The sequence below is a fragment of the Phyllobates terribilis genome, unplaced genomic scaffold, assembly GCF_046119375.1.
Source record: "Phyllobates terribilis strain yellow unplaced genomic scaffold, ASM4611937v1 Scaffold_14__1_contigs__length_39327217, whole genome shotgun sequence".
NCBI lineage: Eukaryota > Metazoa > Chordata > Amphibia > Anura > Dendrobatidae > Phyllobates > Phyllobates terribilis.
The window spans coordinates 11,983,349-12,000,650 of NW_027362774.1; the positions used below are offsets into that span (position 1 = coordinate 11,983,349).

The 17,302-nt window shown below is 55.2% G+C and overlaps 1 protein-coding gene across 1 annotated transcript in view; it reads right to left on the minus strand.

Moving 5' to 3' along the window:
• The window catches only part of ITFG1 (integrin alpha FG-GAP repeat containing 1), a 146,162-nt gene that overhangs the window by 27,573 nt on the left and 101,287 nt on the right, over positions 1-17,302 (minus strand). The window contains exons 13-14 of the mRNA XM_073659677.1: positions 12,497-12,534; positions 4,336-4,414 (exon numbers count right to left, since the gene is read on the minus strand). Coding sequence (XP_073515778.1) covers positions 4,336-4,414; positions 12,497-12,534 — 117 coding nt within the window. The remainder of the gene's footprint in view (positions 1-4,335; positions 4,415-12,496; positions 12,535-17,302) is intronic.

Consider the following 17,302-nt stretch of genomic DNA (forward strand, 5'->3'; position numbering starts at 1 on the left):
GTGCAATAAACTTCATTAGCGAGAGCAGAGCAAACAGATTAATGTCAGTGTAAGCACAAAGCAGATCAATGTCCATTTAAGCATGACACGAGTCTGAACCTAACACAGGAGTGGTACATGATGCAAGAGTCATTTTGTATATCTTCATTGTATATTAAGTTCCTTAACACAACCACTGAGGTGGTCTCTGGAGCCCCCTCTACTCCTGCTGAGGTCGTCTCTGGGACCCTCATGCATTCCAGCTCATGCAGCGCTCGCACCCACCGACTCCTCGGCTGCAGAGCCGCGTCCATCGTCTGGTTAAACAGATATCGCTGCTAATGGCTTCCGCCCTATAAAGTATCGCCAAGTACCAGGCTGCACCCAGATCAATACTCCCAGATCATTCTGCTCATACGGCTGGTTACACCGGGCCGAGAGCCGCATTTACCAAAGCGTAAAAAGAGCATCGCTCCGGATACACGGACGGTGAGGGGCCGAGAACGACACTGCCATCCATTGTGACTGCAAAGAAACCCCCCGAGACCACAAGACTCACTGAACAAAGACCCCGATAGCTGAACGGCTGCTCAGCACTCGTCTCAGAACGTTCCTAAGATGCGAGAGATGAACGGACACGGGACACAACAGTCAGGAAGCATTTACTGACAGGTAGCCACGTGCTGCCCAGGAGCCCCGCACTGGGCGCCATCTACAGGCCACCCACGGAATAACGGGCAGAAGAGAACTTGTCAAGCACTGTGTACTAATGTAGCTGCTGAGAAATGACAATCGTGCTGGGACTTGTAGTCTCCCCTCTGCAGCATGCCTCCTCCGCGCTCACCCCTCTGCAGCACAGATCCGCCGTGCACTCTGCATCACCCTCTCCTTCTCTCGCTCTTTGCTCTGCAGCACCCCTCTCCTCTCGCTGTCACCCCATTCCTCCGTGCGCTCCCCTCTGCAGCACGCATCCTCCACGCTCACCCCTCTGCAGCACGTCACCTCATTAATTCGTGCGCTCCCCTCTGCAGCACGTCTCGCCGTGCTTTCTGCTTGCCATCATCTCTCCTCTTGCTCCGCTCTAATGATTTCACAGGTTTCAGCTTTCACTATGTGACCAAAATCAGGACTGGGAAGCAAGAAGTTCCTGAGGATGCGGTGCGGCACCACGTGGGGCGCTGTCGAGTCGTGTAGTCAGTGGCATCTTGCACTGACATCTATCCTGCTTATTAGTCAAGATGAAAATCTGCCATTACACCTCCAGCACAGGGGGGGCGCTCACCCAGCTTTCTTTGAATCCTGAATGACCAATCTTCTTATGTATGCAGCATAACAGGAGCAGAGGATGCTATTCATCCAGGAGTCAGGACTACAACCCCCAACAGAGCAGGTGCACCAAGAGATGAGGGGGATGGGGTGCTTCTGGTGAAAACGTCCGTATGGCTCATTACCCAGCTAGGCCCAAGAGAAATTGATGAGGGGTCAGCGCCCACATGGGACGACCAACGCCTGGCTAGGACAGTGAGACAACTGTGTTTTGGGAGCAGCTTTGGATGTGATTGGAGTAAAGGTGCTGCTCCGGACATGTAGAATCAATGGGGCAGAATGACACTTTAAACAGCAGAAGTAGCTCCGTATACCGGCATATACCCCCCGTATACGGCCGACACTGGCGTACCAGCCTGGCATGTCCCCGTCCTGGCCGCCCGTCGTCCCTGAGGCGCCTTCCCCTCTATGATGCCTGTCTGTCAGGATGGCAGCGCCAGCAATCGCCGCTGTAAAGCGCTTACGCTTTAATCCGCCGGTGCCTGGAGCAGGACTTTATCTGCAGAAGCTGCAAGATGTCGCTGCCTTTCCCCATGCTAATGAGAGCGATGGCTGCGGGGCTTCCCTTTACTGCCAGAGAAGAAGCAAAACGCAGCTCTGAATTCCCCTTTTGAAATAAATAACAAGAGCAGAACGTGGGGTTGTCGGAGCGGCCGCGAGTCTCCGCCACGTCGCGCTCGTCCTACTGGGACAAGTGGTGTCTGCTGCGCAGCTTCCTGCCGGGTTCGGCAGGACCCGACCTGTCAATCTCCTTCCACAGAGCTGAGCAGGATTAAGGCGTGAGCGAGGGGATTAACTGAAATTATACAACCCGTGCCTTTAACTCCTTCAGTTCCTGGGGGAATCTGGGGTGAGCGTTCACGCTCTGATCTGCCGGTGCCCCCCAAAACTGTCCCCTGCCAATGGGGAATGGAATCGGGGGGATGGACGGGGCGAGAAACATGGAGGAAATCAGCAGGAAGGAAAGATTTAATCCCAGAGACCCCTGAAAGTGCAGCATGGTTTAGAACTGATCTCAGATTCTCCACCATGCTTTACACTGCAGCAATGAGCACAGAGACTGACGCATTTCCATAACACTGTAGTGGGGAACTGTCATTTAAGCAATAGTTTATGCACCTATAAAACAGTTATCATATCATGGGTCGGATTCAGGGGTAAAAGGAGCCTCATCACCAGCACTATGTCCCCCGCGGCCCGATACTACATCGCGGCCCCTCCTGGTTTATGTAGGAGAGATATAGTATTAGATCAGCCCTGCATGGTACTATTACATAAGGACTATGTCAGTATTACATGGGCACTAGATGGCAGTATGATATAAGCACTATTTGGTAATAACACATGGGCATTAGAAGGCGCTATTACATAAGGACTATATGGCAGTATTACATGAGTACTGTTATATTAGCACAATATGGCAGTATTATATAAGCACTCTATGGTAGTAATACACGGGCACTATTACATAAGGACTATATTACAGTATTATATAAGCACTATTATATATGCCCTCCGCGGCACTATTATATAAGCCCTCTGCGGCACTATTATATAAGCCCTCTGCGGCACTATCATATATGCCCTCTGCGGTACTATTATATATGCCCTCTGCGGCACTATTATATAAGCCCTCTGCGGCACTATTATATAAGCCCTCTGCGGCACTATTATATATGCCCTCTGCGGCACTATTATATAAGCCCTCTGCGGTACTATTATATAAGCCCTCTGCGGCACTATTATATATGCCCTCTGCGGCACTATTATATAAGCCCTCTGCGGCACTATTATATATGCCCTCTGCGGTACTATTATATAAGCCCTCTGCGGCACTATTATATATGCCCTCTGCGGCACTATTATATATGCCCTCTGCGGCACTATTATATATGCCCTCTGCGGCACTATTATATAAGCCCTCTGCGGCACTATTATATATGCCCTCTGCGGCACTATTATATATGCCCTCTGCGGCACTATTATATATGCCCTCTGCGGCACTATTATATATGCCCTCTGCGGCACTATTATATATGCCCTCTGCGGCACTATTATATAAGCCCTCTGCGGCACTATTATATATGCCCTCTGCGGTACTATTATATATGCCCTCTGCGGTACTATTATATAAGCCCTCTGCGGCACTATTATATATGCCCTCTGCGGCACTATTATATATGCACTCTGTGGCACGGTCATCTGGACACCATATGACACTAGTTAATGGGCACAATATGGCAGTATTATATAAGCACTATATGGCACAGACACTACTCACCATTTCCCTAAAAAAAAATATATATAGATATACATATCTACATTCAAACGAGATCCCATCCCCCCGCACTGTCCCTGGGGTCTCGTTGCGGCCTACGTCAGTGGGTACACGCTGTCAATCAATTACCACCACTGCGGCCCCCACCACGTGTGACACTGATACGACGGCCGCCTCTTCATCATCCGTCCATCTTGTCCCCTATCATTTCAGAAGATGCTTCCAATAAATCAATCGCTTTGTGCGTCGTGGGATAACGCGTTTCGGAGCTATGGGGGAGGGGAGTGCGCCATTGTTCCTGCCCGTCAGGGATCCGCCGCCCGAGGATTACAGAGAATTACTCCTTCATCCAGATGACACTTCATCAATCGCAGCGTCAGCGAGGAGAGAAGCGGAAGAAATCATTGATAACCGCGCCCCGGCCATTATCAAGCAACGACGCCGCGATATCACTGACTGCACCGATATAACAGCGCCTGGCAGCCGTCACCAGGTACGACGGCCGTGAAGGAGCCGTATACCGGGGAGGAAGCGTATCTGTAATGCCGCAGTCCACTCCACAGCTCCAAATAATACATCGTCTCACCCCCTTGCTTTACACTGCAGCTCAGCTTTATTATGATAAGTGATCGATGACTTTACTTTAGCTGCAATAACTGCCGAGAGTCTGAAATCCACGTCCCGTCTCACCAGCAGGGGGCGCCATATAACAGAAGCACTGTCACCTGCACGACCCCCGCAGATTATCTCACCTGATGCGTTCTTCAGGTAACCGTTGGCGTCCACCGTCATGTACATGATGTACGGACCCGGCTGATTAACACCGAAAGGCTGAAACAAGAGGAAGACGGAGATTAATGATCTGCACAAACTGGACGGGCAGAGCGGGGCAAGGCCAAAAGTCTCACAGCAGCACAGAGTATTTCAGGAGAGCAGAGCAAGAGTGCACATACTGAGAGGCAATGACCTGCCCGCTCACATGATGATGATGATGATGATGATGATGATGGTGAGGACAGGGTTAGGTATGCGACAGGACGTGTCATCAACAGCGCAGAGTATTTCAGCAGGGGAGAGGGGCAATATATGAGGATATAAGTAAGGACGATAGTGCAAGTGATGGGTAGTAATAATGGGAGACTGACAGGTACGTGACGGAAGGAGCCGGCCTCACAGTAGCACAAAGTATTTCAGGAGAGCAGCGATCAGGATGCTGGTGAGTGGAAAACAGATGCTCCTCTCCGTCCAGCAGTGCACATGTGAACGGGACGGAGCGTGAGGACGGGATGATTGACGCGGAGCCTGGAGTGATGCAATCGGGTCCACTGTCAGTCACATGAAATGCTGCATTACTACGATGCTGCTTTGTCGCTCTGATATGTTGCATCGCTCCAATGTGTTGCTGCGTCGCTCTGATGCTATGTTGCTCTGATGTTGCGTTGCTCCGATGCTATGTTGCGTGGCTCCGATGCTGCTGCGTCGCTGATATGTTGCTGCGTCGCTCCGATGCTATGTTGCTCTGATAGGTTGCATGGCTCCGATGCTGCGGTGTCGCTGATATGTTGCTGCGTCGCTCCGATGCTATGTTGCTCTGATATGTTGCATGGCTCCGATGCTGCTGCATCGCTGATATGCTGCGTTGCTCCGATGCTGATGCGTCGCTCCGATGCTATGTTGCTCTGATATGTTGCGTGGCTCCGATGCTGCTGCGTCGCTGATATGCTGCGTTGCTCCGATGCTGATGTGTCGCTGATATGTTGCTGCGTCGCTCCGATACTATGTTGCTCTGATATGTTGCGTGGCTCCGATGCTGCTGCGTCGCTGATATGTTGCGTGGCTCTGATGCTGCTGCGTCGCTGATATGTTGCGTTGCTCCGATGCGTCGCTGATATGTTGCCACATCGCTCCGATGCTATGTTGCTCTGATATGTTGCGTTGCTCCGATGCTGATGCGTCGCTGATATGTTGCTGCATCGCTCCGATGCTATGTTGCTCTGATATGTTACGTGGCTCCGATGCTGCTGCGTCGCTATGTTGCGTGGCTCCGATGCTGTTGCGTCGCTGATATGTTACGTGGCTCCGATGCTGCTGCGTCGCTCCGATGCTGATGCGTCGCTGATAAGTTGCTGTGTCGCTCCGATGCTATGTTGCTCTGATATGTTGCGTTGCTCCGATGCGTCGCTGATATGTTGCTGCGTCGCTTCGATGCTATGTTGCTCTGATATGTTGCGTGTCGCCGATGCTGCTGCGTCGCTGATATGTTGCGTGGCTCTGATGCTACTGCATCGCTGATATGCTGCATTGCTCCGATGCTGATGCGTCGCTGATCTGTTGCCACGTCGCTCCGATGCTATGTTGCTCTGATATGTTGCGTTGCTCCGATGCTGATGCGTCCCTGATATGTTGCTGCGTCGCTCTGATGCTATGTTGCGCGGCTCCAATGCTGCTGCGTCGCTGATATGTTACGTGGCTCCGATGCTGCTGCGTCGCTCCGATGCTGATGCGTCGCTGATAAGTTGCTGTGTCGCTCTGATGCTATGTTGCTCTGATATGTTGCGTTGCTCCGATGCTGATGCGTCGCTGATATGTTGCTGCGTCGCTTCGATGCTATGTTGCTCTGATATGTTGCGTGGCTCCGATGCTGCTGCGTCGCTCCGATGCTGCTGCGTCGCTGATATGCTGCATTGCTCCGATGCTGATGCGTCGCTGATTTGTTGCCACGTCGCTCCGATGCTATGTTGCTCTGATATGTTGCGTTGCTCCGATGCGTCGCTGATATGTTGCTGCGTCGCTCCGATGCTATGTTGCGTGGCTCCGATGCTGCTGCGTCGCTGATATGTTGCGCGGCTCCGATGCTGCTGCGTCGCTGATATGTTACGTGGCTCCGATGCTGCTGCGTCGCTCCGATGCTGATGCGTCGCTGATAAGTTGCTGTGTCGCTCCGATGCTATGTTGCTCTGATATGTTGCGTTGCTCCGATGCTGATGCGTCGCTGATATGTTGCTGCGTCGCTCTGATGCTATGTTGCGTGGCTCCGATGCTGCTGCGTCGCTGATATGTTGCGCGGCTCCGATGCTGCTGCGTCGCTGATATGTTACGTGGCTCCGATGCTGCTGCGTCGCTCCGATGCTGATGCGTCGCTGATAAGTTGCTGTGTCGCTCCGATGCTATGTTGCTCTGATATGTTGCGTTGCTCCGATGCTGATGCGTCGCTGATATGTTGCTGCGTCGCTTCGATGCTATGTTGCTCTGATATGTTGCGTGGCTCCGATGCTGCTGCGTCGCTGATATGTTGCGCGGCTCCGATGCTGCTGCGTCGCTGATATGTTACGTGGCTCCGATGCTGCTGCGTCGCTCCGATGCTGATGCGTCGCTGATAAGTTGCTGTGTCGCTCCGATGCTATGTTGCTCTGATATGTTGCGTTGCTCCGATGCTGATGCGTCGCTGATATGTTGCTGCGTCGCTTCGATGCTATGTTGCTCTGATATGTTGCGTGGCTCCGATGCTGCTGCGTCGCTGATATGTTGCGTGGCTCCGATGCTGCTGCGTCGCTGATATGTTGCGTGGCTCTGATGCTGCTGCGTCGCTGATATGCTGCGTTGCTCCGATGCTGCTGCGTCGCTGATATGCTGCATTTCTCCGATGCTGATGCGTCGCTGATTTGTTGCCACGTCGCTCCGATGCTATGTTGCTCTGATATGTTGCGTTGCTCCGATGCTGATGCGTCGCTGATATGTTGCTGCGTCGCTCCGATGCTATGTTGCTCTGATATGTTGCGTGGCTCCGATGCTGCTGCGTCGCTGATATGTTGCGTGGCTCCGATGCTGCTGCGTCGCTGATATGCTGCGTTGCTCCGATGCTGATGCGTCGCTGATATGTTGTTGTGTCGCTCCGATGCTATGTTGCTCTGATATGTTGCGTGGCTCCGATGCTGCTGCGTCGCTGATATGTTGCGTGGTTCCGATGCTATGTTGCTCTGATATGTTTTGTGGCTCCGATGTTGCTGCGTCGCTCCGATCAGTCTCGCAGCAGAACACGCGCTGCGATCAGGGCTCTGTCATTATCAGAGTGGCGTGAGGACGGAGCGACCTTGGAGGCGCTGTTGGGCGCTGCCTCGCTGATCTTCTCAGATGGCGCTGCTCCCCCAGACATGGCGGAGAATACAGAATACACATTACCAGAATACACAATGTGCGACCGGTTCCGACTCCCAGGAGGGTGAATCACCGAGGTGGTATATAAGGTCGTATAGAGACGGACATCAGTGCCGGGACAACAGGCAGAATCAGTGCCGCTGCGCGAGGCCGGACTCCATGACACGACAGGTGCCACAGGGCTGACACAGTAACAAACCCTCAGCTGTGTCAGGCCGAGACAAGACCACATACATGGGGACTACAATGGGGTGCGACTGGTTTCCTTTAGAGAAATTCACATATTTTAGTACAAAAGTCTGAGACATTTTATGAAACATTTGCAGATAACAGCGGAGCGCCATCCACAGACATGCAGCCGCCGCTGCGCCCCCCTATTATTCTACGTCTCCGGGGAGGAATGTTCTTCCCTTTTCGGCTGCAGCTAATGAACGCCGGTCGCGGGGTCATCCGTCCTATTCACTCCTCTGCCATTTATCCCCATATAGTATATTTGTGGCGTCTGCGGAGTAATGGAAACATCAAAAGGCAGCGGCCTCAGGCGGAGCGCGGAGGACGGGGCCCAACGCTTTTATGGAAATCAATAGCTTGGCGGATTTGCGGGATCGACCTCGGTGACACCCGACACAAAGAGAAGAGACATGAAAAGGGCCGAGCACAAAGCAGACGAGGACAAGCCTCTGTATATATATATATCCCCTACATGAGCCGTATACCACCAACCACATCAATCCCCACCAGAGGCGGCTGCCGACCCAGCTGTATATATATCCCCTACATGAGCCGTATACCACCAACCACATCAATCCCCCCGGATGAGGCCGCTGATCCTGCAGTATATACACTGCTCAAAAAAATAAAGGGAACACTTAAACAACAGAATATAACTCAAAGTAAATCAAACTTCTGTGGAATCAAACTGTCCACTTAGGAAGCAACACTGATTGACAATTTCACATGCTGTTGTGCAAATGGAATAGACAATAGATGGAAATTATTGGCAATTATCAAGACACCCTCAATAAAGGAGTGGTTCTGCAGGTGGGGACCACATCTCAGTACCAATGCTTTCTGGCTGATCTTTTGGTCACTTTTGAATGTTGGTTGTGCTTTCACACTCGTGGTAGCATGAGACGGACTCTACAACCCACAGAAGTTGCTCAGGTAGTGCAGCTCATCCAGGATGGCACATCAATGCGAGCTGTGGCAAGAAGGTTTGCTGTGTCTGTCAGCATAATGTCCAGAGGCTGGAGGCGCTACCAGGAGACAGGCCAGTACACCCGGAGACGTGGAGGGGACCGTAGGAGGGCAACAACCCAGCAGCAGGACCGCTACCTCCACCTTTGTGCAAGGAGGAACAGGAGGAGCACTGCCAGAGCCCTGCAAAATGACCTCCAGCAGGCCACAAATGTGCATGTGTCTGCACAAACGGTTAGAAACCGACTCCATGAGGGTGGTATGAGGGCCCAACGTCCACAGATGGGGGTTGTGCTCACAGCCCAACACCGTGCAGGACGCTTGGCATTTGCCACAGAACACCAGGATTGGCAAAGTCGCCACTGGCGCCCTGTGCTCTTCACAGATGAAAGCAGGTTCACACTGAGCACATGTGACAGACGTGACAGAGTCTGGAGACGCCGTGGAGAGCGATCTGCTGCCTGCAACATCCTTCAGCATGACCGGTTTGGCAGTGGGTCAGTAATGGTGTGGGGTGGCATTTCTTTGGAGGGCCGCACAGCCCTCCATGTGCTCGCCAGAGGTAGCCTGACTGCCATTAGGTACCAAGATGAGATTCTCAGACCCCTTGTGAGACCATATGCTTGTGTGGTTGGCCGTGGGTTCCTCCTAATGTAGGACAATGCCAGACCTCATGTGGCTGGAGTGTGTCAGCAGTTCCTGCAAGATGAAGGCATTGAAGCTATGGACTGGCCGCCCGTTCCCCAGACCTGAATCCGATTGAGCACATCTGGGACATCATGTCTCGCTCCATCCACCAAAGTCACGTTGCACCACAGACTGTCCAGGAGTTGGCGGATGCTTAAGTCCAGGTCTGGGAGGAGATCCCACAGGGGACCATCCGCAACCTCATCAGGAGCATGCCCAGGCGTTGTAGGGAGGTCATACAGGCACGTGGAGGCCACACACAATACTCAGCCTCATCAGGAGCATGCCCAGGCGTTGTAGGGAGGTCATACAGGCACGTGGAGGCTACACACAATACTCAGCCTCATCAGGAGCATGCCCAGGCGTTGTAGGGAGGTCATACAGGCACGTGGAGACCACACACAATACTCAGCCTCATCAGGAGCATGCCCAGGCGTTGTAGGGAGGTCATACAGGCACGTGGAGGTCACACACAATACTCAGCCTCATCAGGAGCATGCCCAGGCGTTGTAGGGAGGTCATACAGGCACGTGGAGGCCACACACAATACTCAGCCTCATCAGGAGCATGCCCAGGCGTTGTAGGGAGGTCATACAGGCACGTGGAGGCCACACACAATACTCAGCCTCATCAGGAGCATGCCCAGGCGTTGTAGGGAGGTCATACAGGCACGTGGAGGCCACACACAATACTCAGCCTCATCAGGAGCATGCCCAGGCGTTGTAGGGAGGTCATACAGGCACGTGGAGGCCACACACAATACTCAGCCTCATCAGGAGCATGCCCAGGCGTTGTAGGGAGGTCATACAGGCACGTAGAGGCCACACACAATACTCAGCCTCATCAGGAGCATGCCCAGGCGTTGTAGGGAGGTCATACAGGCACGTGGAGGCCACACACAATACTCAGCCTCATCAGGAGCATGCCCAGGCGTTGTAGGAAGGTCATACAGGCACGGGGAGGCCACACACAATACTGAGCCTCATCAGGAGCATGCCCAGGCATTGTAGGGAGGTCATACAGGCACGTGGAGGCCACACACAATACTCAGCCTCATCAGGAGCATGCCCAGGCGTTGTAGGGAGGTCATACAGGCACGTGGAGGCCACACACAATACTCAACCTCATCAGGAGCATGCCCAGGCGTTGTAGGGAGGTCATACAGGCACGTGGAGGCCACACACAATACTCAGCCTCATCAGGAGCGTGCCCAGGCGTTGTAGGGAGGTCATACAGGCACGTGGAGGCCACACACAATACTCAGCCTCATCAGGAGCATACCCAGGCGTTGTAGGGAGGCCATACAGGCACGTAGAGGCCACACACAATACTCAGCCTCATCAGGAGCGTGCCCAGGCGTTGTAAGGAGGCCATACAGGCACGTAGAGGCCACACACAATACTCTGCCTCATCAGAAGCATGCCCAGGCGTTGTAGGGAGGTCATACAGGCACGTGGAGGCCACACACAATACTCAGCCTCATCAGGAGCATACCCAGGCGTTGTAGGGAGGCCATATAGGCACGTAGAGGCCACACACAATACTCGGCCTCATCAGGAGCATGCCCAGGCGTTGTAGGGAGGTCATACAGGCACGTGGAGGCCACACACAATACTCAGCCTCATCAGGAGCATGCCCAGGCGTTGTAGGGAGGTCATCCAGGCACGTGGAGGCCACACACAATACTCGGCCTCATCAGGAGCATGCCCAGGCGTTGTAGGGAGGTCATACAGGCACGTGGAGGCCACACACAATACTCAGCCTCATCAGGAGCATGCCCAGGCGTTGTAGGGAGGTCATACAGGCACGTGGAGGCCACACACAATACTCAGCCTCATCAGGAGCATGCCCAGGCGTTGTAGGGAGGTCATACAGGCACGTGGAGGCCACACACAATACTGAGCCTCATCAGGAGCATGCCCAGGTGTTGTAGGGAGGTCATACAGGCACGTGGAGGCCACACACAATACTCAGCCTCATCAGGAGCATGCCCAGGCGTTGTAGGGAGGTCATACAGGCACGTGGAGGCCACACACAATACTCAGCCTCATCAGGAGCATGCCCAGGCGTTGTAGGGAGGTCATACAGGCACGTGGAGGCCACACACAATACTCAGCCTCATCAGGAGCATGCCCAGGCGTTGTAGGGAGGTCATACAGGCACGTGGAGGCCACACACAATACTCAGCCTCATCAGGAGCATGCCCAGGCGTTGTAGGGAGGTCATACAGGCACGTGGAGGCCACACACAATACTCAGCCTCATTGTGACTTGTTTTAAGGACATTACATCACAGTTGGATCAGCCTGTAGTGTGTTTTTCCACTTTCATTTTGGGGGTGACTCCAAATCCAGGCCTCCATTGGTTAATGAATGTGATTTCCATTGATGATTTTTGTGTGATTTTGTTGTCAGCACATTCAACTTTCTACAGAACAAAGTATTCAATGAGAATATTTCATTCATTCAGATCTAGGATGGGTTATTTCTGTGTTCCCTTTACTTTTTTTGAGAAGTATATATATATCCCCTATATGAGCCGTATACCACCAGCCACATCAATCCCCCCGGAGGAGGCTGCTGACCCAGCTGTATGTATATACATCCCCTACATGAGACGTATATAACCAACCCCATCAATTCCCCCAGGAGGAGGACGCCCCCGGCTAGTCATGCTCAGTGCCCCATGCTCTAATGTGACCTTGTCACTGACTCACCATAAAAGAAACAGGATCTCCTACCAGCAGCACAGAGCATTTCAGGAGGGGATAATGTACTGATGGGTTCTTAGGTTAGTGAGGGCAGAGCTGCATGTGACAGACTATTAAATAATGAAAGCAGCACAGAGTGTTTCAGCAGACTCGCAGGGTCCTTACCTGATGTGGGCAGTCGTTGGAGCAAATGCCGCTGAGCACTGCAAGAAGAAGAGACAAGGAGTCAGCGCCAGCCGCACACTATCCCCGACCCAGCGCCAGCCCACAGGATGGGCGCCCCCCGCTGGATGGGCACTGCGGGCCGGTACAAAGCAGGGCAGACCAAATTATTACTGTAAGGGACTGCAGACTTGTCACAGATGCGGGGTTGGTGCCATTTTATCTGGGCAGGAGGGCGAGTTGTGGCTCCGCAGCTCTAGACTGGATACAACGGTAACAACTCCCCAGCTGTGAGCAGTGTTAGGTCTCTGTAGGTTTTACCCCCCTGATGTAAGCAAAAGTCTTGTCTGACAGCAAGCAGAGGTACTATGTGACGAATGACGCGTCTGTGATAAAACTGCAGGACTGTATTACACTTTGACATAAGACCACGCGACGGGGGAAGCGGCAGAGGACCCGGGCGGGGGAAACGGCAGAGGACCCGGGCGGGGGAAACGGCAGAGGACCCGGGCGGGGGAAACGGCAGAGGACCCGGGCGGGGGAAACGGCAGAGGACCCGGGCGGGGGAAACGGCAGAGGACCCGGGCGGGGGAAACGGCAGAGGACCCGGGCGGGGGAAACGGCAGAGGACCCGGGCGGGGGAAACGGCAGAGGACCCGGGCGGGGGAAACGGCAGAAGACCCGGGCGGGGGAAACGGCAGAGGACCCGGGCGGGGGAAACGGCAGAGGACGCTGCACCAGCCACTCACTCAGGTTCTGGCTCATCCCCTGGACTTTACATGCAGGGGACAAGAACACAGGGCAGACACATCCCTTCTCCGTGTCCTGGTCATCATGCTGTACGTGTCGCTCAGGTAGGGGAGCGCTGCTCTGCACCAAACTGCAGACGGACACAGAGCCAGCTGCATTTACATGAGGACAAGTCCTGAGCGAGCGTCTGCTGGACACGAGGAAATCCCTGTGTGCGGAGATATTTATAGAGGAGCGCTCGGCCAGGAGTTTGCAGCCGCTCCCCTTGTGAAATCCACGAGCAGACGACAAATTACCATCCCCGGACTATTTCTCCAAGACCCTTAATACTGGCCAACATCTGTTCAGGAGTGTATCCATCCCCCTGCCAAGAGGAGACGCCGCGCCACGGGCAGAGAGCGATCACTCGGAGGTCCCCCGTACGTCGCTGCAGCCCCCGGGTCTCAGGTTTTTTTTTTCTAAGTGAATTTACAAAGTGATGATTATATGTTACATTCTGCAAAACCCGAGAAGCCGGGAGGAAAAGGCGTCAACGCGTCCCCGGGAATGAGTGCAATTAATCCAGCGCGCTTCACTGGAGATGCTACACTGTCAGGAGAGAGGTGTCGGGGGGACGGGAGAGGGAGCGGTGCCGGGGGGGGAGATGGGAGGGGGAGTGGTGCCGGGAAGGGGGGGAGGCGGGAGAGAGAGCGGTGCCGGGGGGTGAGCAGGGGCAGGAGAGAGAGCAGAGCCGGGGGGGAGACGGGAGAGAGAGCGGCGCCGGCAGAGAGAGCAGCGTGGGGGGAGGAGACGGGAGAGAGAGCGGCGCCGGGAGACAGCGCGGCGCCCGGAGACAGCGCGGCGCCCGGAGACAGCGCGGCGCCCGGAGACAGCGCGGCGCCCGGAGACAGCGCGGCGCCCGGAGACAGCGCGGCGCCCGGAGAGAGAGCACGCCCGGAGAGAGAGCGGCGCCCGGAGAGAGAGCGGCGCCCGGAGAGGAGACGGGAGAGAGAGCAGCGTGGGGGGAGGAGACGGGAGAGAGAGCGGCGTGTGGGGAGGAGACGGGAGAGAGAGCGGCGTGGGGGGAGGAGACGGGAGAGAGAGCGGCGCCGGGGGGGAGACGGGAGAGAGAGCGGCGCCGGGGGGGAGACGGGAGAGAGAGCGGCGCCGGGGGGGAGACGGGAGAGAGAGCGGCGCCGGGGGGGAGACGGGAGAGAGAGCGGCGCCGGGGGGGAGACGGGAGAGAGAGCGGCGCCGGGGGGGAGACGGGAGAGAGAGCGGCGCCGGGGGGGAGACGGGAGAGAGAGCGGCGCCGGGGGGGAGACGGGAGAGAGAGCGGCGCCGGGGGGGAGACGGGAGAGAGAGCGGCGCCGGGGGGGAGACGGGAGAGAGAGCGGCGCCGGGGGGGAGACGGGAGAGAGAGCGGCGCCGGGGGGGAGACGGGAGAGAGAGCGGCGCCGGGGGGGAGACGGGAGAGAGAGCGGCGCCGGGGGGGGGGGGGGGAGACGGGAGAGAGAGCGGCGCCGGGGGGGGGGGGGGACGGGAGAGAGAGCGGCGCCGGGGGGGAGGGGGAGACGGGAGAGAGAGCGGCGCCGGGGGGGAGACGGGAGAGAGAGCGGCGCCGGGGGGGAGACGGGAGAGAGAGCGGCGCCGGGGGGGAGACGGGAGAGAGAGCGGCGCCGGGGGGGAGACGGGAGAGAGAGCGGCGCCGGGGGGGGAGACGGGAGAGAGAGCGGCGCCGGGGGGGGAGACTGGAGAGAGAGCGGCGCCGGGGGGGAGACGGGAGAGAGAGCGGCGCCGGGGGGGAGACGGGAGAGAGAGCGGCGCCGGGGGGGAGACGGGAGAGAGAGCGGCGCCGGGGGGGAGACGGGAGAGAGAGCGGCGCCGGGGGGGAGACGGGAGAGAGAGCGGCGCCGGGGGGGAGACGGGAGAGAGAGCGGCGCCGGGGGGGAGACGGGAGAGAGAGCGGCGCCGGGGGGGAGACGGGAGAGAGAGCGGCGCCGGGAGAGAGAGCAGCGTGGGGGGAGGAGACGGGAGAGAGAGCAGCGTGGGGGGAGGAGACGGGAGAGAGAGCGGCGCCGGGGGGGAGACGGGAGAGAGAGCGGCGCCGGGGGGGAGACGGGAGAGAGAGCGGCGCCGGGGGGGAGACGGGAGAGAGAGCGGCGCCGGGGGGGAGACGGGAGAGAGAGCGGCGCCGGGGGGGGGGGGGGGGGGGGGGGAGACGGGAGAGAGAGCGGCGCCGGGAGAGAGAGCGGCGCCGGGAGACGGGAGAGAGAGTGGCGCCGGGAGACGGGAGAGAGAGCAGCGTGGGGGGAGGAGACGGGAGAGAGAGCGGCGCAGAGGGGGGGGGAGACGGGAGAGGGAGCGGCGCCGGGGGGGAGACGGGAGAGAGAGTGGCGCCGGGAGAGAGAGCAGCGTGGGGGAAGGAGACGGGAGAGAGAGCGGCGCAGGGGGGAGGGAAGACGGGAGAGAGAGTGGCGCCGGGGGGGGGAGGGAGAGAGAGCGGCGCCGGGGGGGGGAGAGAGTGGCACCGTGAGCGGCGCCGGGAGAGAGAGCGGCGTGGGGGGAGGAGACGGGAGAGAGAGCGGCGCCGGGAAGGGGGGGGGGGGGTTTCGACGGGAGAGCACTCTGACCTATGAAGTCAATCAACTTGTTAATAAAGATTTTGGAATATAGTAAGAAACTTGTTGAGCAGAAAACTTAAAAATTCACCGTCCCTTCTCCATGCTTTACACTGCAGCTCTGCTTCTTCATACTGGCTGCTTTAAAGGGAACTTGTAAACAGCGGGCTGATTGGCTAGGGAATGAACCTCGATAGAGGGAGAGCTGAGAACTCTCGAGCGCCCCCATATCCTTCTGCACTTTATGTTTATCTTAAAGATACGGCAGGAAAGGAAGAGAGATACTTCCCCTTTAAGTCATCACAATTTTTTTTTACGTCTGGTTGGCATAGAAACACGGATTTCACAACAAATGTAATTTTCACGAAGTCTCCTTGGCCCCGGTACAGTGTATATAACTACACACACAAACATGCACACTAAGTACATACATACACATGATATATATATATATATATATATATATATATATATATATACACACACATATACAGTACAGACCAAAAGTTTGGACACACCTTCTCATTTAAAGATTTTTCTGTATTTTCCTGACTATGAAAATTGTACATTCACACTGAAGGCATCAAAACTATGAATTACCACATGTGGAATTATATACTTAACAAAAAAGTGTGAAACAACTGAAAATATGTCTTATATTCTAGGTTCTTCACAGTAGCCACCTTTTGCTTTGATGGCTGCTTTGCACACTCTTGGCATTCTCTTGATGAGCTTCAAGAGGTAGTCACCGGAAATGGTCTTCACTTCACAGGTGTGCCCTGTCAGGTTTAATAAGTGGGATTTCTTGCCTTATAAATGGGGTTGGGACCATCAGTTGTGTTGTGCAGAACTCTGGTGGATACACAGCTGATAGTCCTACTGAATAGACTGTTAGAATTTGTATTATGGCAAGAAAAAAGCAGCTAAGTAAAGAAAAACGAGTGGCCATCATTACTTTAAGAAATGAAGGTCAGTCAGTGCGAAAAATTGGGAAAACTTTGAAAGTGTCCCCAAGTGCAGTTGCAAAAACCATCAAGCGCTACAAAGAAACTGGCTCACATGAGGACCGCCCCAGGAAAGGAAGACCAAGAGTCACCTCTGCTTCTGAGGATAAGTTTATCCGAGTCACCAGCCTCAGAAATCGCAGGTTAACAGCAGCTCAGATTAGAGACCAGGTCAATGCCACACAAAGTTCTAGCAGCAGACACATCTCTACAACAACAGTTAAGAGGAGACTTTGTGCAGCAGGCCTTCATGGTAAAATAGCTGCTAGGAAACCACTGCTAAGGACAGGCAACAAGCAGAAGAGACTTGTTTGGGCTAAAGAACACAAGGAATGGACATTAGACCAGTGGAAATCTGTGCGTTGGTCTGATGAGTCCAAATTTGAGATCTTTGGTTCCAACCACCGTGTCTTTGTGCGACGCAGAAAAGGTGAACGGATGGACTCTACATGCCT